Source organism: Brienomyrus brachyistius, chromosome 9, assembly GCF_023856365.1.
Source record: "Brienomyrus brachyistius isolate T26 chromosome 9, BBRACH_0.4, whole genome shotgun sequence".
Lineage (NCBI taxonomy): Eukaryota > Metazoa > Chordata > Actinopteri > Osteoglossiformes > Mormyridae > Brienomyrus > Brienomyrus brachyistius.
In genome coordinates, this window is record NC_064541.1 from 23063267 (window position 1) to 23085337 (window position 22071).

At 40.6% G+C, this 22071-nt stretch overlaps 1 protein-coding gene and 1 long non-coding RNA gene across 4 annotated transcripts in view; both read left to right on the forward strand.

Annotated features, from left to right (window-relative positions):
- The first annotated feature begins 1612 nt into the window (after positions 1-1612).
- On the forward strand, positions 1613-10877 carry LOC125748471 (uncharacterized). Its single transcript, XR_007399557.1, has 3 exons — positions 1613-1752; positions 2665-2741; positions 10597-10877. It is a non-coding gene; the product is annotated as an uncharacterized LOC125748471 (long non-coding RNA).
- Positions 10878-13913: 3036 nt separating this feature from the next.
- The window catches only part of nphs1 (NPHS1 adhesion molecule, nephrin), a 32915-nt gene continuing 24757 nt past the window's right edge, over positions 13914-22071 (forward strand). For 2 of the 3 annotated variants that reach the window (XM_049024572.1, XM_049024574.1), the window contains exons 1-5: positions 13914-14064; positions 15350-15478; positions 15815-15889; positions 16824-17018; positions 19452-19574. In XM_049024572.1, coding sequence (XP_048880529.1) covers positions 15841-15889; positions 16824-17018; positions 19452-19574 — 367 coding nt within the window. In that variant the 5' untranslated portion in view covers positions 13914-14064; positions 15350-15478; positions 15815-15840. The remainder of the gene's footprint in view (positions 14065-15349; positions 15479-15814; positions 15890-16823; positions 17019-19451; positions 19575-22071) is intronic. The other variant, XM_049024573.1, reaches the window with a different exon arrangement.

The window sequence follows — 22071 nt, forward strand, 5'->3', positions numbered from 1 at the left end:
TATTAAAGGGGTGAAACCAGGGCTAAACCATCTGTTTTTGTGGTGGAGAGCACCAATGCCTGCAGACGTCCTGGTGGGAGTCTTCCTTTGACCCAGGACAGCTCGCTCCCAAGGCTCATATTTCACAAGCAAAGTCCCATGTGGGCTTTCTGAGCTGATTCTTTCTTTTATTCCTCGGCTCTCTGAATGGCTCCAAGCGATTGGATGTGGAGAAGGGGGCCACAGAAGGTCCAGTTTACCCAGAGACTACCAATAATATGGTTTAAAATTGCTTTATATGGTTTGAAAACTCCTAACCATCACCAGAAGTGGATTATGAAGTGGCAAGTGGTTAAATTAGGTCACTACATGGCGTAAAAGAAATGTCACAGCAAAATAATTAAATGAGATGAATGGTACATTTACTTCAGAGCATAGATAGATAGATAGATAGATAGATAGATAGATAGATAGATAGATAGATAGATAGATAGATAGATAGATAGATAGATAGATAGATAGGCTTTGTTGATTGTAAGGAGACATCTGGCTGCAAACAGCAAAACAATATATATCAAGGGCACTGATATACATAGCACAGATAGACAAGGCAGGAGACAAAAATAGACAAGAAATTATGTTAGGGGTGGAGTGCACATGTGATGTAAATAGTTGTATATATATATATCCATCCATCCATTTTCCAAACCACTTGTCCTTCTGGGTTGTGGGGGGTTCGAAGCCTATCACAGAAGCTACGGGCACGAGGCAGGGAACAACCCAGGATGGGGGGGCCAGCCCATCACAGGGCACACTCACACACGCACACCTATGTGTGACTTAGTAATTCCAATTAGCCTCAGTATGTTTTTGGACTGTGGGGTGAAACCGGAGCACCCAAAGGAAACCTCACGACGACATGAGGAGAACATGCAAACTCCACACACATGTGACCCAAGCGGAGACTCGAACCCAGGTCCCAGTGGTGTCAGATAAGTGGCGGGTATTGTAGGTGAATGATACATTCATCCAACTTCACTTAGTTGACTACTTTTCCGCCGATTTGCCACCATTAAAGTTAATTTGTGTCCAGCACAGGAATAGGACCCCAGACCTGTTTTAAACACCCCACAGCTGGTCCTCCCTCCTGGCCTCAACTAACACCATAAAGGGAAGAACTGTCAACATGTTGCCCCTTTGACACATTTGTAATACAGGCGTAAATGTACTAAACCGGTTTGGTAAATAATTTGAGAGCCACCAGCATTTCAACTAGATTTAAAAAAATCTTGAGCAGAGCACTCCCCACACAAGTTCATCAGTGACATATGGCAGTTCCCATATCTATATTTTATATATATGTGCAGCATGTTCTACTCTGCTTTGAATGGTGTGTTGTAAAAGTGTGTTGTTGGGCTGCGTGTGAGGGCAGGCATGTCAGGAGGAGGTTTTTTAAGAATTTTAATTCTTGATGTCAGCAGAGAGAAAAGATCCCTAGAATTGCTTCTTAGTGCAACATGGCAGAATAAGCCGATAGCTAAAGGTGCTCCAAGACAGTGCCCCATGGAAGGGATGGGTAGAATTGTATATGATGTTCTCCATTTTTTCCCACATCTTCTCTGCAGCTACTACTAGAAGGTCCATGGTTTGTCCTGTGATCGCCCTCTCAAAGGTCTTCATGGAGCGTGAAGTCAAAGCAACTGCTCTGAAGTCCTTAAGGCTCCCCGGAGCGCCCTGTCTTTGGTCCCTGGACCATACAGGATGTCTTCCTGGGTAGGAACCATCTGCAGGCTCAGGGATAGGTCCTGAAGCACCCTGGGGCTGATTTCATCAGACCCTGCAGCCTTGCCTGTGTAGAGTTCACCAGAGACAGTCAGTCGGGGAGGTGGGATGAGAATGAGACCTTGGGTGTATATGGCCTTCAGTGAACTACCCAGATTGAAGCTGCCTTGTTTACAAAATTCAGAGAAGATTTTAAAAGTGCAAAATGAGAATGCATACATCAATATCCATTATTTGAAAATATTTAGAAATCAAGTGCTTGTGTAACAGGTAATATACCTCACAGCAGGTAGCCCCCCCACGCCGGGCTTGCATAACCACACCATTCATGATCATGCAAGCCATGTGTGAGCCTCTCAAGAATGTTGCCAGAAACTTCTCGCATCGATTTGCTCTCTGCATCCCTCCTGCTTGAAGGCATCCACTTCTCAATCTTATTATCCACTCAACCTGTTTTTTCCACTGTATTATTTGATTTTCCTTTCTTTTATTATATTTTTGGTCCCTCTTCTTCATTAATTAAATATTAGCCAGCCTCTTTTAATAGCCCTTAAGGGCGTTCATTACTGTGCAAAATAGTTAAGCATGTGGAAAGTGTTTGATATCCCTCCCCCTACCCCCGACCTGCTCTCTTTTTGCCTTTGGTTTTTCCACTAGATTTTTTTTCTCTGCAGATTACTGCTACTGACTGTTATCTTCTCATAGCATCTACAGCCATGATACAAATATCCTAGATACAACATATTCAAAAAATAAGAGACTCTAGCAGCATAATGGGGAATATCTTTGAACTGATCCTAAAACCTATGGCAGGAACCTGCGGAATCTGCACTGTTTCTGAAATGCAGTTTTTTATTACGTGACAATTGCTTATTATTAATACTACTTATTTCATTTATTTAGCAGAAAGCAAGTGGGAGTTAAGGACTGGATTTGAACTGGTGATCCTCCTATTACAGACACACTGTCCCCCAAGAAAGGTAATATTACTACTACTATTACTACTACTACTTCTAATAATAATAATAATAATGATAATAGTCTTCACTTTTGTACAACGTGTATATTATGGATTCAAACACAGAATGTGGATTATCAATAAAACCAGGATTAATTCTGTGTCTGTTTACTCTAGTGTAACAAGAGAGGGGCCTTACATGTCAGTCAGATTTAGATTGCATTGTTCTTTGGGAGGAAGCACAATTTAAGGATTAGTCTTCCATTTCATTATATGCTGAAACATACTGTATGTTATGCACTAGTATTATGCTGAAAAAAATCAGGGTTACGTGACAGATTAAGATCCATGTCAGTATTATTTACATGTCAGGAATAGGAAGGACCTTTTGGATTATCAGTGCACATAACTGCGATATCAGAGGACTTAAATAAAAAGCCAGTGAGACCTGCATGATTTTCAGAAGGCAGACTTTTTTCTATTAAATGCATTACTCAGGAAAAGCTCCATCCATCCAGCCGTCTTCCATAAGAGCTGATACTATATAGTAGCAGGCCATAGTAAGCTTTTCCCCAGCAGCTCAGGACACCAAAGCAGGGAGCTGTCTCAAATCGCATGCACCTACCCATACAAACATTATGGACAATTTAGCAATGCCATATTAACAAATCACATGATTTTAGACTTGGGGAAAGAAACAGCATGCACACATAGACAAAATGTATAGTCCACACTCACAGCTTGCTTGGAAACAGCATTTAGTAGGGAAGGTGTTCCCTTACAGGCTTACTGTGATTGTCATAATGGCACTATCTACATTAACAGTGAATTGTCTTTATGTACAATTTTTGCAGCTGAATCGGTTGACCTTATTTAAAAACGTTAGCATAAGACTTGGTTCATGGCAGACATTTGCATGGCGCGCCTTATGACTTTTAACACTAGATTTACCGAGTTTTTATTCTCTGCTGAGAGTCCCAAGGTGTTTGTCACCCCTGCTGTGATTTTCGCAGGTCTTCAGCCCCATCCTCCTCCTGCTTTTGTTGTGCAAACACACCCATTACCTGTGAGGCCTGGCGCATTTGCATTTTTTACTCAGAGTAGCTCAAATCCAAGGCAGGCTAAACCTCTGTGTGTGACATGGAAACCTTCACAAAAGTCTGCCATATCTATACCAAATATCCCACACGCTGACTGACCTGCAAATATGAAAGACGCACATTCACAAAATATATGGAAACACAAGTCTGTGTTATTTATAAAACAAATTGAGTGAAAATAGAATGAAAAGTTGCTAATAGAATGAAATGAATAAAATGAAAACATGCTAACACTTCAGTCTCCAATGCATGTTTGTATATAAATGTCATAAGCTGAGTGAAGTCATGGTCCATGGTTTTTGACATGCTCATACACATACAGAATAAAATGTCATTTCATTTTCATTGGCCATCACTGAATTATAACACCAAAAGTGAATTTTGTTTTTGTGTGATCTCTCCAGCTTTGCATGTTTGGCTGTTCATGTAAAAATTGATGTATCCGTGCCTCAGTTCCAGGTTCATCTCTTCGTCATCTTTCTGCCTTTTGTCTCAGTGGTTACTGTCCCACACAGTCTGTCTATCTTTCAAAGTCTGTGTTTGCAGCGTTTGAAAACCCAGTGACCATCATCCCTGTATTTGGCAATGGAGTTCCTTGGCTAGAAGAATCGGAAACAATCTTCTTTTTCCTTTCCACCCTGTAGATGCTTTGTACAGAACGTAGGCATTCACCGCCACCAAGTCCAGCATGTTGTAAAACACAGCTACTGGCCACTTGCTTGTTGCTGCTCGTACTGAATACATGCGCGCCATTCTAAACACTGACGTGGAGAATTCCTCTCCCTGTGCAGTGTCCTTTGCCAATGGAGGAAGTTCACGGCAAACGTTATTCACCATGCCCAGTAAAGTGAAGCAGTCTGTGTGACAGTGACAGTGAGGTGAAGAAATTGTCCATTGTGACATTTCTCCCGTCATCCAGAAATGACTCCATCAGACTCATGACCACGTTCTCTGCCAGCCTTCACCAAGAACTGTGCTGAAAGTTTCACTCCAGGAGAACACATGAACATAGATGTACAGCTGTTCTCGACCAAGGTTCATTGTCCATGCAGTATATTTACATTTACATTTACAGGATTTGGCAGACGCCCTTAGCCAGAGCGACTTACATAAGTGCTTTGAGACTCTGCAATGAATTTCCGATGCTAGCTCAATAAGGACCCCAGCTACGAATACTATCTCTGAGAACGCCATTGAGTAGTGCAGAATTTTTATTTTATTTAATTTTTTTAAAACACACACCAGAAAAAGAGTCGAGTAAGAATATAGAAGTTCTACGTCAGGTATTTCTGAAAAAGAAAAGTTTTGAGTCGTCGCTTGAAGACACTCAAGGATTCAGCTGTTCGGACATCTAGGGGGAGTTCATTCCATCAATTAGGTGCCAGGACAGAGAAGAGCCGAGATGCGTGTCTTCCTTGTGCCTTGAGGGGAGGTGGGACCAGTCGAGCAGTGCTGGAGGATCGGAGAGATCATGGTGCAGAGCGGGGTGTGATGAGGTCCTTTAGGTAGGATGGTGCCAGAGAATTTTTGGCTTTGTATGCGAGCATCAGTGTTTTGAATCTGATGCGTGCAGCTACAGGAAGCCAGTGGAGGGAGCGCAGCAAAGGAGTGGTGTGGGAGAACTTGGGAAGGATGAAAACAAGACGAGCAGCTGCATTCTGAATCAGTTGGAGGGGACGGATGGCGCTCAGTGGTAAACCCGCTAGAAGCGAGTTGCAGTAGTCAAGGCGTGAGATGACGAGGGACTGGACGAGTATCTGGGTAGCCTGGGTGGAAAGAAATGGACGTATCCTCCTGATGTTAAAGAGGAGAAACCGACAAGAGCGAGAAAGACTGGCGATATGTGAGGAAAATGACAACCGATCATCTATGGTAACTCCAAGGTTTCTAGCAGAAACCGAAGGACGGATCAGGGAGTTGTCAAAGGAGATCGCAAGGTCCTGGAGGGGGGATGAGTCAGCCGGGATGTAAAGCAACTCAGTTTTACTAGTTTTGAGTTTTAGCTGGTGAGTGGTCATCCAAGATGAGATGTCTGCCAAGCATGTAGAGATCTTAGTGGAGACATGAGTGTCTGAGGGAGGGAAGGAGAGGATGAGTTGAGTGTCATCGGCATAGCAGTGGTAGGAGAAGCCATGTGAGGATATAACTTCGCCAAGAGATTTAGTGTAGAGGGAGAATAGGAGAGGGCCAAGAACCGAGCCCTGAGGGACACCGGTGGAAAGACAACGTGGAGTAGATGTGGATCCATTCCATGTCACTTGGTATATCGCATCCAAGCCGGACAAATTTGGGATCAAGTTCTGGATGGCCACGGATTTGGAGACCAAATACGTCTGCAACGTGTCCCCTAACTTGGGAAAGGACCCCAGTCACCAGAAAAGGGAGAGGCTGGCAGAGAACATGGTCATGAGTCTGATGGAGCCATTTCTGGATGACGGGAGAAATGTCACAACGGACAATTTCTTCACCTCACTGGCACTGTCACACAGACTGCTTCAGCGCAAAACAACACTACTGAGCACAGGGAATAAAGTTTGGTATGAACTTCCTCCAATTTCAAAGGACACTGCACAGCAAGAGGAATTCTCCGCGTCAGTGCTTAGAAGTGGCAGTGTCTCCTTGACAATTTATGCACCTAAAAAAACAAGATTGTGTGTGTTCTGAGTTCCTTGGACCAAGATGTGGCGATCTGTGAAGGCAGAAAGAGGAAACCCAACACGATAACAGACTATAACCACATGAAGGTATGTGAATGTGTGTATAATTTTACATCAGTGCTACAATGTTTTCTGATATGTACTATACAGGCCTATATAGAAAGAAGGTAGAAAAAAAGCAAATACACTCATGACTCTCTCTCTCTCTGCTGTTATAGTGTGGTGTAAATGTGTTGGACCAAATGGCGCGCATGTATTCCGTAAGAGCAGCAACATGCAGGTGGCCAGTAGCTGTATTTTACAACATGCTGGACCTGGTGGTGGCAAATTCCTACGTTCTGTACAAGGCATGTACAGGGTGGGAAGGCAAAAGAAGATTATTTTTGAGTCATCTAGCCAAGGAACTCCATTGCCAATTTATGCCACAAAAGGCTATGGGGACAGAGGAAGGCTGCTGCTGTGCCAGGACTTGTATGGACAACTCAGTGTCAGGTACAGGAGAACTGCAACAGAAACCGCAGCAGGTTTACCAGTGCAAAGTGTTACAAATTCACTTGCGCCAAATGCAGGGATGATGGTCACTGGGTCTGCAAACACTGCAAAGTTTGAAACACTAAATTTTTTTTATAAATAAAACAGACTTGTGCTTCCATATATTTTGTGAATGTGTGTCTTTCATATTTGCAGGTCAGTCAGCATGTGGGATATTTGGTATAGATATGGCAGACTTTTGTGAAGGTTTCCATGTCACACACAGAGGTTTAGCCTGCCTTGGATTTTAGCTGCTCTGAGTAAAAAAATGCAAATGTGCCAGGCCTCACAGGTAATGGGTGTGTTTGCACAACAAAAGCAGGAGGACAATGGCCCAAGAAACTCTCAGCAGGGATGCTAGTAGGTGTTAGGCCCAGGGAATTTACGCAAATTTGCGTAGATTTGGCAGTTCTAGTGTTAAAAGTGCCACCATTAATTGCTTTGGTATTTATTGTATTACTTTTTTCTTTTTTGTGTTAAAGGTCGAATTAAAAAATTGGGGAAAAAATACAGTTTCATGTCTAATATGAGAAAGCACCAAACAAGCATAAGTTAAACAGCAACAAACGGCAATATTGTGCGGAAGGGGAATTTTGGGTGACAGTTTACTTATAGTTGTCATCTATAATGTTTTATACATACCTTCATAATGCATTATAATAGTCGGTATATTAATTAAGGATGTTTTGTACTGTATTATGAAGGTGCATTACAGATGACAGCTTCATAAAGCATTCATATTGCATAATAAACATGGATGTAATATATTACACCATTTTGTAAATCATTATAGCCATGTTTATAATGCTTTGTGGAGGCATTATAGTGTGTTATGAATGTGCTTGTAGACATGGCATTCATAGAAACTGTTACCAAATTTTGTTGAATTTTATAAGAAAATATGGTATTTGAATTGTTTTGGGAGTCATTATTAGGGCACCCTTACAAATATTTGTGTACATTATTACATTAAATCCTACACTCCACAGTATCATAACCATGACCCTCAGAATATTTGCCAGATTATGAGACCACTGCAGACAGAAATACCCTGATTGAAATGCCAGTCCGGCACCCGTCTGACTTCTGACTATATGTGCTCACACACTGCTTCTTTACCCCCCTGTCAATTAGCCCTCAAACTGAGTGTCTGCCATTGGCATCCCACCTCCCCCTCTTTCACCTCTCAGGTTCTTGCCTGTTGCCAGTGTCTGCGAGCTCTCATTCGGCAGCACTAATGACCACAGCTGCCATGGCGAAAAGCCATGCTACCTCCTTCCTCCATAGTGCAAACACACATGCACCACTGCTCTCCTGCAGCCCCCCCACCTCCCCGATCGGGGCCCTGCAGTTGCTCCAGCTCTGCGTTCCGCATAGCTCGTGCATGTGGCGCAGCCCACAGAGTCATTTAAATAACCGTGATTGCTTTATTTCTTTTGGAGTATGCAGGCACTTAGAGGTGAGGCAAATGTTTGTTTCTTCAGCTTTAATTTTTGAAAATGATGGCTTTGTGTGTGGCTCTGTCTCTTTATTATAATAGCACCCATTATGAATGGTGCCATTAGACCAGTGAGCTCAGGACTGCACACTGGCAGAACATCACTGATTGTCTATTGAAGTTTTGTCTTACTTTTTATTATACAGTCTCCAGTTCTTATTTTTGTAGTTCAAAGACACCAGTCAGATCGGACTGGATTGCTGATGTTGTTCACTCAGGGCTTCATAGAAGCACCTTCCAATAATTTTACTGAAAATTACCCACAATTAGCTCAACATTGTTCAACATTGATCAAAAACCTCTTTGCAGCTGAATTACATGGACAGTATACGTCAAAAAAAAAAACTTAATTAGCATGATTATTTCAAGAGAAAAATCATTTTTAGATGATTATTTAAAATCTGCCATGTTAGATATAAAGTCTCACTCACATCTGTGTCAGAAACGATCATATTATAAGACAAGGTACATCACCAGAGTAGCCGAGATGTATTTATTCACAAAATCGCTTCCATTTGGCAGTTACCCTGGACGTCTTTTCAGGATAGAAGCCCCCACTCTTAACTCTTGTTGTTCTGATTTAAATACAGTAATAGCATCCTTTCATTTAATTCCATATTGACGTATCTAAATTTATTTTATACTACAGAATGCAAAGGCTGGTTAATTAGATGCCTGGTGGGTTATTAACTCACACATGCTTTGTCTCTTTGTCTGCATGGAGACCAGTGTTATTTAATGATTAGGCCATGCTTACACAAAAGTCAGGGGGTGGGGGGCTGTTAACGTGTGTCTGGGGTTGGATTAGTACTGGTTAACTAGACTGGTTTCTGCCAAAACACCAGGCTTCCTCAGCTGCCCCCTTTTGTCTGAGACTTTTTAGTTTTTTGATTGCAGTCCTAGATGTTTGTGGAGAGTCCAAATAGTCCCCACAATGTCAAAATAAGTTTTTTATTTTTTTTATTTTTAAGGTTTTATTACATTGTGGGGGACATTTTGGGATTCTAGAAAACTTAAATCTCACTCAAATCTCTATGGATACAACCCCCCCAAATATTGTTTGCGTTAGTGGAGTGCAGAGGTCAAAGAGTGGCACGAATTTTAGCAAAGGGAGTATGGTTCATTAAGCCTTTGGTGCAGGGTTCATTAATAGTACAGATTACACATTCCAGGCGACTTTGTTGAGTGGCCCCTCCTTTTGCCACCCCCCACATCTTCCATATGCATGCCAACATCTCCCTGAACCCCATCCCTTTATGAGAAGACAAAAGGACCCATCTGCTTGGCTGCTTAACTTTCCCTTGCTCTCCAGTCTGCAGTGAGGAGTTCTGCAGGTGTAAGACGCTGCTGCACTGGGGGTGGCTGGCTTTAGAAAATCAGCTCCAGCACAACAGAAGCACAAGTATAACCATTTTTGCATGGTTTCTAGTGGAAGTAATTACACATATTTTAAAAAATTGATTAAGGCTGAAAGACAGGTAGAGCTACTCATCGTTCCAGATGGATGTCATTGGGAACAGAACAGCCATATGAATGCCACTTTGGACAAAACAAAATACACCATGCAGTGATTGTTTTGTCGTTTTTAAAGTGTGATGCCTCGATTGCATTAGCATATTGATCCTGATGATGCGTTGTGCAATTTGCATGGCGTGCCTGAAGGATTTAGCCAGTGCCATCCCAGATATGTTAATTAAAATTGATTTCAGGCAATGGTCTTAAAGAAGGTTAGGAAAGGTTTAGTGATTATGTGTTTTATGAGTGGTGGAGGTGAATGGGGTTCAGTGATGAGATGAATGAGAGAGAATAATCAAGTATGAGTGCTAGAAACAGATAACACCCCACTGGGATTGTTATAAAACTATTATTTCACAATTTTATCGCTTGTTTTAGGCTTTGTTAGTTTCTCTAGTTATTGTTCAGGATTGTTTCTTTAATATGTTCAGCATAGCATTTGTGGATTTAATCTGCTACTTTTTATCAGTCCTTCTGTAGAAGGACAATATTTTAATGTGTAGTTTCCAAAGAAATTCTAGGTGTGTTTTTACTGTAACCTTTTATCCATTTGCCATATCTGCTTGTCCTATGCAGAAATGTTGGGGTCCGGAGCCTATCCAGGAAGCTACAGGTGCAAGGCTGGGAATAGCTGAGGACAGGGTGCCAACTCATCACATGGCTGAGTTTAAACTTGTGCAACGCCCACCCGTATTCCAATTACTTGTCCAAAAGAAGGTCACAGGAAAGCCTGGAGCCCGTAGCAGTCATTATAGGGCACAAGGTTGGGGTAAACCCTAGATGGGATGCCAGGCCGTCACAGGACACGTACATACAAACAGGCGGTTTTTGAGATGCTAGCTCGCCAAACCATGTGTCCTGAGGCCACATGGGCAGGGAGGAGCTGGAGGTAATCTTTGCAATGGTGGGAGAACATTCAAATGTCATGCATGCAGAGTGGAGGTGGGATTCAAACCCACAACTACTGAGCTATCAGGTTACCCTGACATAAAATAAAACCGTTATATATAATAGAATTAACATTCACACTCATGTCCGGCTAATAGAATTGATATACAAACTTTAAAGGTGGAAAAAAAAAACACAACGGTCATTTACAATGCCATTTCATCTACGTAGCAGATTTCATGGAATGAACAGCATATCCCCAAGATATTAATTTTATATCATTCCAGTTCCTGCACAGTGATATTTATGCATAGTAACTCATTCAGCGTTAACTTTCACTCAAATATAGACATGGATATTTAGTTATACAACTAACAAACATTCTTTTCAAGGACACCACAAAAGGAAAATCACCCTTTTTCACAGCACTCCAAGTTCGATTTGATTTGCAAAAGAAGAAGCTGTTTCAGTATCCCAATAGATTTGAATTACCTTAATAGAATAGAGATACTTCACTCTTTACCATGGGAAAATTGTTTTCACCTCATGTTTCAACTCATCTTGCTCCCATGAGACATACAGAAACATATACGAGGGGCAGCAAGTCTGGGGGGTCCTAGCGTAGGGTCAGCCAGCATTCAGCACCCCTGGGGCATTTGGGGTTAAGGACCATACTCAAGGGCCTATCGGTGGTATCAGTCTGCCTCCCATGGCATTTGAACTGCCGACCTACCAATTATGTAACCTCCAGCACCACACACCGCCCCCAAAACACAGATCCAAATGCAATAAATAGCTGTTACTTAATGATGAATTAAATATAACAGATTTGGGATTAAACCTTGCAATCTGGTCTCCCCAGCTGGCAGCCCCCTTATCCTAATAAGTTTTCTGTGTCAGATGAGTTCTGGTGCCCAAACCTGTCTTATCTCAGATCAACCTTCCCGCTTCTGCTACACAATCCCTACATTATCGGGGGACATTATCTACCCTTAAGCAAGGGAGAGCTGCTTGAGTCATCCAGGGGTTATAAACTTTCTAGCAAGTTACTTCTTTTTAGTTTTGTTCTCCTTTAAGTAATATCACTTATAATTTGCATGATCTAGATGTGTTAATTAGCACTAGTGTTTGAGTTTTGGGAAGAATGCATTGTGCTATTTTTATTTTCACTTTGTTTGTGGAACATTGGTCCCAAGCCTGGTACATAAGACCATATAGAATAAAATGTGACTCCAGAATGGCAGATTAAAAGGTTTATATCAGGTGCCACACACAGTACCCTAAAATTCCACTGACTGTAATAGCTGCAGGCTTAATTGTCAGGATTGTTGGAGTTCTTTAAGGTCATTGGGGCTTTTTACATTAAACACAGTCCATTAAGTCACTTGGTGTGTAGGAATTAAATCCTCCATTGGCGCTCATCACAAAACGAATGAGTACACAGCTCATGTATTAAGCCACTAACCCAGGCAATCCATTTCAATTTCATAATTAAACTGCTTTTTTGCCTCAATATGCCCAACCTATACTGTCAAATTCCTGACACTAATCTGAACTCTGCAAAGCAAATCTCTCCTCCTACACATCCTTCCCAAGTCGACAGCTGCTTCTGACCTGCACTCTCCTTTCTGCTTCCTTCCTCCAAGACATATAATGGTGTCTTTAACCAATTGAGTTCCCCTAGATCACTTTTACATTTTCTTTTTTGTCCAGTTACAGTGGCTGCTTGCCTGGCACTGCATTCATGTAGCCATTTTCTCCATTCAGACCATTGTTATCCTTTTTTTCACTCTGCTATGTGCATCATTATCTCATTTCTTTACTTCCCCTTCTCCTTCGTTCCATCTTGTATTATTGCTTTTCTACCTAAGTTTTCCCTCCCTTTTGTATACTTCAGTTTTTTGCTGAAATGTTAGTCAGGAAGCGACGTCTCCTTTCGCTCTGAGCTGCTGACAGTACTGCTGATGAGCTCACTGATCCATCCGCATATCCACCCACACTGCAACCTCCCCTGGCCCCAAACAGCATAAATGAACCTCTTAGCCCTGCTGCTGTGCTTAATGATAGTCAGCGGTCCAGCTAGAACAACAACGTCCAGCTGTTAGCATCTGTTCCTCCCACCTCTCACAGCCCCTCTCTATTATGTATCACTATCTCTAGGGGTCTAAAGTGTTAAACCAAAAAAATGCACGATTGTCCCTGTGTAAAATAGTAATAGGTATATCTTCTGTATTCGCTTATTATACATTGTGCACTATATCTTATATTTTGTGCTGTCCCAAATAATGTTAAGACATTCATTCAATCAGGATTTTTTGTTGAATGAAATAATTTGGTGGTCAGTAAAATCAGGCAATCAGAACTAGCACAGTGGCATTGCTAGTTAAACCCTGAAAGTATCCTACTGAGTGTGATTTACAGAAAAACGTGCAATACAAATAGGTCCACCTCCTACCTGTATTAAAAATGTTATTGAAATTCTGGCAACAATGATTCTACAGCCTTGTCACAGCAGACGATGAGTCCAGGGTGGATTTCATGCACATTTCTGCAATTACCGTTCAGTTAGAGGCATAGAATAAGAAAAAAAAAGTTGAGTACTCTATGAAAATGAAGGAGTCCGCTGTGAAAATGAATTCTGCACAAAGTCTGCCCTTTGAAGTGGTACAGATTCCCCTAGGAGTATTCAATACATAAAACAAAATGAAGAGAGCACTTCTTGTTCAATTTATTATTTATGAAAATAAATGTTAACCTAAAGGCTGTAGGAGCAACTATGATGCGTTTGTTTCGACGGGCAGTGGGTCTCAGACTTCAGATTTCCGTCCAAAAAATTGACCTCACTGTACTGCATACTGCACTCTGGCAAAGAAACAAGTCAGAGGATAAGAGTTGCATTTTCTAGATTTTTCATTTTGCTTTGATTTGAATAATAATAAAAATAATAAGAAATTAATAAAATAATTTCTCCATTCCGGCACTGATGTGTTTTAAGGAGGAAGGGAGTTTTTTCACTGTCAGCTGTTTTATGTTGTCTGTCCTCAACGCCCATTTGATATATTTTACTTGAGGGAGAGAGAGATCAGGATTCCACTTACTTCCCCAAAAGAAGCAGCACTGTGGAGAACAGGGGTTCCTCAACAGAACTGCACCCAGGTATGGCCTCCTTTCTGTCATACACATAAAAAAATGCTCTTTTTTCAAAGGTGGTGTTGACAGTATGGATTGTGGGGTGGTGCAGTAGTTGTTCTCCTTTATGTACTCTTACACAGTTGAATTTCAGGGACACAGAGCTTTTAAATTACTTTGACCCAGTGTTGATGATTTAGGCTCTTTGGATTTTGGGACATTCATGCTGTAAGATGAAGTTAAACTTAATGTTGTGCCACACTATTACACACCTGAGAAAATGCCAAATTTCATGAAGGCATGCCTTCAAGCAAATGGAGATTCCCAAAATAATCTCTGGAATTCTCTTTTTATTTGTGAAGAGCAAAAATTTTTGTACTAAGGTATGCAGATCCATCACGGATACCAATCAAGTAATGTGAAACAAGTAGATAGTTGCATAATTAAACATCTGGATGGAACAAGCCTCTGTGGGTGATTTTTCAACACTGTTTGGCAGAAACGTTTTGCAACTTTTGTTTAGCAAAATACGTGCACAGAAGATAAGTATCTTATTTTTTTTAAGAGTTACAAGATGAAGACATACACACTCTTTTCATGGTTTGGAGTAGTTAAAATCATTTCCTGCATGTTTTGTGATTTCATGGGATTTTACATCCATTTGGGATACCTGAATGCAAACAAACCTAGGATAGAGTGTATTAAGCCATTTTATGTTATACTAAAGGAATCTATTAAGATTCACATAATATGGCATTTCTAAATGATTCCACTTCTAAATGTCATAGTAAGGGCAAAGGGACATTGTGTCTCAGAGATTCTTTCAAATATCGAGACCAGATTAATATTCAAAATATTTTGAAAAAGGACTGAGGAAAAAATCAAGCTTTTATCTTATGCCTGAACTCACAATTTTAAATTATAACATAAGGAAAGACATATATGGATTGTTCAGTAGTAAACAGATAAACCCCTAAGACAAGTGGAAGAGAAGGATGCTGTTCTACTCACATAGACATTTGTGTAATTTTTCTACTGCTATCCTAATTATTATGTTTCACTTGATATTTTTGTTTGAATGTGGGTTCACTTCTGCTGTCAAGCTACTTGGGTGTGTTTCTATGTGTTTATGGGCGTCTCACCACATATACAGTATGTTTGTATGCTCATGTTAAATCCTAAGGGCATGCTACCAGCAAAAAACATCTTCTAACAGAAAAAATAAACAAAATTAAAATCTAATTAATTCTCTGCTCTGAAGTGACGATATTTTTCAAGTAATTAAGGATCCGATTTTTCTTTCACTCTTTAGGTCAAAGAGGTCAGAGAAGGATCAGCTTTTCTCATTAAGAGTAAAAAAAAGTGCTGAATCATCCCACTTTTAGGCTTCTACACACACATTTCACCCACCACTTATGCCATCAGAAGCTTGCAGCATGAGGTGAGCGCTTGGTACTATGCAGGCAAACTTCAGTCAGTATGTTCTAAGCGTCCATTCTGCAGAACAAATATTTGAGCATAGCGTCATGCACATAATAAAAAGAAATCAAAGCCCATTATAAGCTGCATTTAATCCGTCGAAGGTCATTGCCAAAAGAATTGCCACATTTAATTTTTTTAATGTACTGAGAAATAGTGAGAAAATCACATGTTGATTCCAGTCCAGTAGTCTTAAACCACCTAATCTCAATTTCTTCATTTCTGACCATACTATAGAGCTGTGACTTGGATGCTCCTAATATCCATGCACTCTGTGACAGATTGTTTTACGTTGCAGGTCTGCGATTGGTTAATCGTTCAAGCATGTTGCTCGTTTGCTGGTCCTTCTTTCTCTCTTTCATTCACCTGTCAGGTAAGATAAAATAAATCAACCAATCAATGCTGTGGGGAATGAAAGTTAGCATCGGCAACAACACAAAGCAACTTAATATTTTATACTTTTGTTTCATTGACCAAAAAGATTTTTTCATGTGGTATATGTTGGTCGATAAATCTATTTTGTATGTGTTGGTAGATTAATTTTCTTAATCATGATTAATCACATATTGAATTACGTTGTAATTTGTTGAAAATACATTTAATTTTTATATACAGCATTATATTGTACAAATTTGCATTTATGGATAAAGCACATGGTCAGAATAATTGTTAATGAGACACCACAATCTGTACATGGTTTTCTGACTGAAATTTATGTGCAATTTGCATTTTTAAAAATGAAAAATGGAATATGCGGCAGAATTGACAACAATGTTTCTACAGTATGTTTGTTTGTTTTTTTTTTTTTTTTTTAAATCTACTCATGAATACCTTAAAGTTTTATTCTGTCCCCAATGGTGGAATCAAATTCATCATCTAAAAGATACATTCCTAATGTGTCTTATAATGAGCAATGAACGGACTTCATTTTGTCATTAAAGGATCTTCATTCTTTTCTTGTTGTTATCTGACTTTATAAACTGTTGTAAATCAACAGCATAAAACAAGTGTTCTCATGCATGCATGGTCTAAATTGGGCTTCTGGTCTGAAATAAACTATGTGGTACAGAATACTTGATAAATGCATTGTCCTGACCCCAATTGGGGCTCTGCTGTAGGCTGTACGTTAGCACAATTAAAAAATAATAACGTGTTATTCTTTTTAAAATTAATTGCACGTTAACATGTTAACACTGACAGCCTGGTGCTGTGTGGATGTAATTTCCCTATTAAGATAATGTACCATTTCAGTGCTATACACACTGATTGTTTACCTCCTGCCCTACACTGACGCCATGCTCCCACAGCGGTGTGCTCTCAGCAAGTCTTCAGGACTCAGCCCAAGAATATAACCCTGAAAGCGGGGGCCGCAGTGGTGATGAAGTGTGCCGTGTTGAGGCCCTCTGGTGTAGTGCAGTGGGTCAAGGACGGACTTCTTTTGGGGCCCCAGCGCAGTCTTCCCGGCTTCCCCAGATACAGCATGACTGGCAACAAGGATAAAGGTGAGAAACTGGAGGAAAGGAAAACTGGGAAATGATTGGCACCAAGTTCCTGACCCATTGCTGAACCCCTTAAATCTTTGCTCATTATGTAGCATTTGATGTTGTGATTTTTATTTTATACATATTCACCAACCACATTATTAGGAATTATTACTGGGTAGGACTCGATTCAGAACCACTTGAATTCTTTGTGACATGCACTCAACACAGTCCTTAGAGCGGTGGTTGCCAACACTTTGCCTGTGAGCTACGAGTAGCTCACATGGAGACAATGAGTAGCTCCCCTTAACATTTCAAAACTAGGCTAAATTACGTTACATTCTTATTTTTTCTCAATTTAGCTCATATATCTGCACACTGCTACACTGCAAGGAATTCCACCTTAAATGAAAGAAGAATTAATCTGGTTGATCATTCTGGTTGATTTATTGTCAATGTTTGCCACCTCCCTGGTTAATATAATCATGTACCTAAGAAGGAATAGAAGTGGCTCTCACTGTAAATAAGGTTCAAGACCCCCGCCTTTGAGATTCTGGTCCATTTGACATTGCATTACATTATTCTTGCAGATTTAGTCACTGCACATTGATGCTGTAAAATCTCATGTTCCACCACATCCCAATGATGCTCTGTTATATTCAGATCTGTTGACTTGGGAGATCACTGAAGTCCACTAAATTCATTGTCATGTTCATGGAAGCAGTTAGAGATGACTTTGTGATATGGCACATTATCCTTCTGGAAACAGTCATTAGAAGAGGAGTAAATTGTGGCCATAAAGGGATGCACATGGTCAGCAACAGTACTCAGATAAGCTATGGCATTTTAGCAATGCTTGATTGATATTAGAGTGCCCAATATGTGCCAAGAAAACATTGCCCACATCATTACACCACCATTACCAGCCTGAAACAAGGCAAGCTGGGTCTATGGATTCATGTTTGTTTATGCCAGATTATAACCCTTATATCTGCATGTTATAGCAGAAATCGAGATTAATCAGATCAGTTGATATTTTTTCTAGTCTTCAACTTGTCCAGTTCCAGTGAGCCTGTACTTAACTGACAGAATGTAATCTTCTAATATTGTAGCCCATTCACCTCATGGTTTGACATGTAGAGTACTTGTACTTTTCGGATCACAACTGTGGTTGAGGGTGGTTATTTGAGACACTGTACCCTTCCTGTCAGCTTGAACTTGTGTGGCCATTCTCCTCTAACCTCTCTTCTCACAAACAAGCCATTTCCGCTAACAGAACCGCTGTTCTCTGGATGTTGTTTGTTTATTGCACCATTCTGTGTAATCCCTAGAGCATGAAAATCCTCGGAGATCAGCAGGTTCTGAAATACTCAGACCACCCTGTCTGGCACCAACAATCATGCCACAGTAAAATCGCTTAGATCCCCCATTCTGATTTGTAATCTGGCCATTAACTGAAGCACTTAACTGGTGTCTGCATGACTTTATCTGTTACACAGTTGCCACATGATCAGATGATTAGATATTGGCATGGCCAAACAGGTATACTGGTGTTCAAAATAAAGTGGCTGCCACTATATTCCTGTATTCCTATTGCAGATTTTGTGAGCAAGATACTAATGAAATTTGTTTCTGTAAAACTGAGAATAGTGCTGATAGTAGTGATGAGCTAATTATGTTATGAATTAAAGAATTGTAGAAAGGCATCTGTTCCGCTAATTGGTCTTGTAAATTTCTGTGACAGAAGTTGGCTATGCTCCTGATTCTCAGACTGTTCTTTCACAATCCCTCCTAGTGTACAGATCCTAGTGAGCAGAGGAGTTAAAGGATATATAGTTAGGTAGGGTAAAAAAAAGCTTGGATTGCATGATTACTGTACTAATTGCTTGTATCCAGGGAAGTTAATCTAGATACCCCCAGAATCCAGATTTACAGTACCATATATTAACTTCTATAGTAGAAGCAAGGGTTGAATGAACAGTGAATAAATAAGCATTACATTTATACAGTGCTTTAAGGACATCTAAAGCACTTTACAGAACCAATAGGGAGCCACCACTGTGTAGCTCCCACCTGGATGATGCCACAGCAGCCATTCTGCACCAGTACACTCACCACACAGTACAATAACTAAGCTGGTGAAGGGGCAGGAGAAAATTCACCAGTTAGATATAGGGGATGATTATGAGGTCAGAATTGCAAAAGGCCACAGTGGGCAAATTAGTTAAGGTACTGGAGTACCAACCCCACACTTTCAAAAGATGCTCAGGGATCTTTTATGACCTCAGAGAGGCAGGACTTCGGTTTTATCTCTCATCAGAAGGATGACACCATTTTAACAGCACAGTGTTCTCATTACTGCACTGGGGCATTGAAGACCACATAGACCACAGGATGGGCCAACTTTTTGGTCGCAACAACACCTCTTTCTGTCTCCCTCCCTATCTATTTTAGGAGAGTACCATCTTCAGATTGAAAAGGTTGCCTTGGAAGACGATTCCCCCTATGAATGCCAAGTGGGCCCGTCTGAAAGCAGCGGACCAATCATCTCTCATACTGTGTGGATCACTGTACTGAGTAAGCAAAACCAACTCTCCTACAGTACATCTAATCAGTTGAAGGTGTGAACCATAATGTTGAGATTAAAGTTAAGATTTAAATGCATATGAAGGCATTTCTTAGAACAATTCAATAATACTATTGTGGGTCAATCTAATCTGAGTTAAAAAAGCAAAATATTTCATTTTTGTAGTTGTGACATGAAAGCAATATATTAAATTAGTGAACAAATGGCTACAGACTGGAGCCACTGCCATGCTATTGACTCGGAGATCTTCTGGTAAATGGCAAATGGCAAGCGGCAGGTGTTTGACTCCAGTCACTGATAGAGTCCTGCCCAGAGACCCTTCATAACCCCTGTCAGCACCATATGTTCTGCTACCATTAAACTTGTGGTCAGAATCACATAGACGTAACCCTGTAGATTATATTGCTGGGAAAAATGATTTGCTAGTATATGTTTTGTTGTCAGACTGAATATATCATTGCCTTGGCCACTCCCTACTGATCTAACCTAATAAGGAAAAAATTAATTAAAAGAGCAAGGGAGTAAAACGTCTTGCATAAAAACAGGAGTAACAGTTTTTGTAACTGTGTGACTGGTTGTCATATTCCGATGTTCTCTGCTTTTTCCGCCTCACTTTCTTGTGGGAGAGAGTCCATATGCAGGAAGCCCTTTAAAAATGCCCTTTTAAAGATGCTGCACTTCGTTAACTTCTCTTTCTCTCCCCTGCATTTCCATAGTCTGTGTACATATGAGGGGGGGTCAGTTTCCATAGCAACACGAATGGGTCTTTGTCTGCTTTCCAAGGGAGAACACAACGGTCTTTCCTGACATCACGAGAGACAGAGGAATAAAGCCGAGGGAGAGTAACAGAAGCTCTTTCTCCTCCTCTTCCTCGGCCCCTCCTCTCCTTGCTCTCCGCCTGGCTGCGTGCTAACCTATTATCCAGCCACTCGAACAGCAGGACTCAGTCCCACATCTATCACTGACAGGGCCGAGGGAGAGTCACTGTTCCACACAGTTGGGGACATTACGATAGATAAAGAGAGCCTGTGTATATAGCACTGTAGCACCTGTAGCTAGATCATGCTTATAAGTCGACATAAGGGCCAGAAAGATTGGCCACCTGATTTCACGGTGCAAAGAAAGGGATTCTGGATGCGCAGAGTAACACGCATTGTTTGCATTTCCTGGCACTGCAGTGAATATAAGGGGATTTCTCAGCAGTAATTATTTCGGAGGGTAATGGTTATTGCCTAGCTGAACCACTATAAATTTTATTAACCATTTTGGCTTTCCTATAAGCAGATAGGTTACGTATTTTAATGTAAATATTTACAGTTTATTTATTGCATTCATCCCTGTACATTGTTTTTGAGAAGGCAGAGTTAGTTCCTGGAGCAATTGGAGTTAAGAGCCTTGCTCAGGGTCCCAATGTTAACATCACACCGCCGACTACACGATTTCAGCAGGCGCCCTTCTGCTCACAGACACAGCATCCTAGCCTGCCAAACTATTTAAAATATCTTCAAAAATCTTTGTCTTTCAACCTCTTAATACAGTATGAGGCCACAGAGAATCTGGAGCCAATCCCAGGAAGCATAGTGCACAAAACAGGGAGACACCCTGAACAGGATGCCGGTCTATTGTACATACATTGACACTCACTATGGCCAGTTTAGAGACACGTGCTAACTGTATGCTTTGAGATGGTAGGATAAGAAAAATTGCCCAAGAATAGATGAAAATGCCCATTCCAGATAAACACGTAGAATTCCCAAACTTGGAGGTCTGACCGTCACTTATCAGCCACATTCATCCTTTCGTATTTCTAATAATTGTAGAAGCAGAATCAAGCAAAGGTTGAGTAAATATGGTTGCTACTTGTCTCATCTCTGGGGAGTCTACAGCCATTGGTTTTGAAGGCCTTCAGTGTGCTCATGTGGTTTTCAATGCTCTCCATTGTCATACCGCTTACAGTGCCAAAAATGTATATTAAATTCACCACTATTTTTTTCAGAATAAATGTAACGATAAAATAATTCCTGCACATAATCTGAAGGAAAAAAGTCAACATAAGTTCCTAACTGGATTCTTCCATCAATATGAGATGTATTATGACCTGCTAATTCAAGATACATTACCTGAGGCAAAAAAGTAGCTACGAGGGAGGAAAAATGTCAATAACCTTACTCTGTAAGCCAACAAAGAGAAATGTGGAGCGATTCTTATAAAGGAGGCATTACTCCTACATTTTCTGTAATCCTGCAGAGCTTTACACGAGGATTATTGCTCTAGCCAGATCAAGCACGCCCTCACAGTCCATCAAAGTAATCATTTGAGGGATACTCTCTTTTGGCTAGTTTCAACAAAATTTTGTACTAAGATCTGTTCAGAATTATTCTGGAATCATCAAAGTCATATATTATTCTAGGTTTTTTTTTCACGAATTAATTTTCAACTCTGTAGGTGACGTCCATAATGACAAGAAATTATATGAAGACAAAGTGA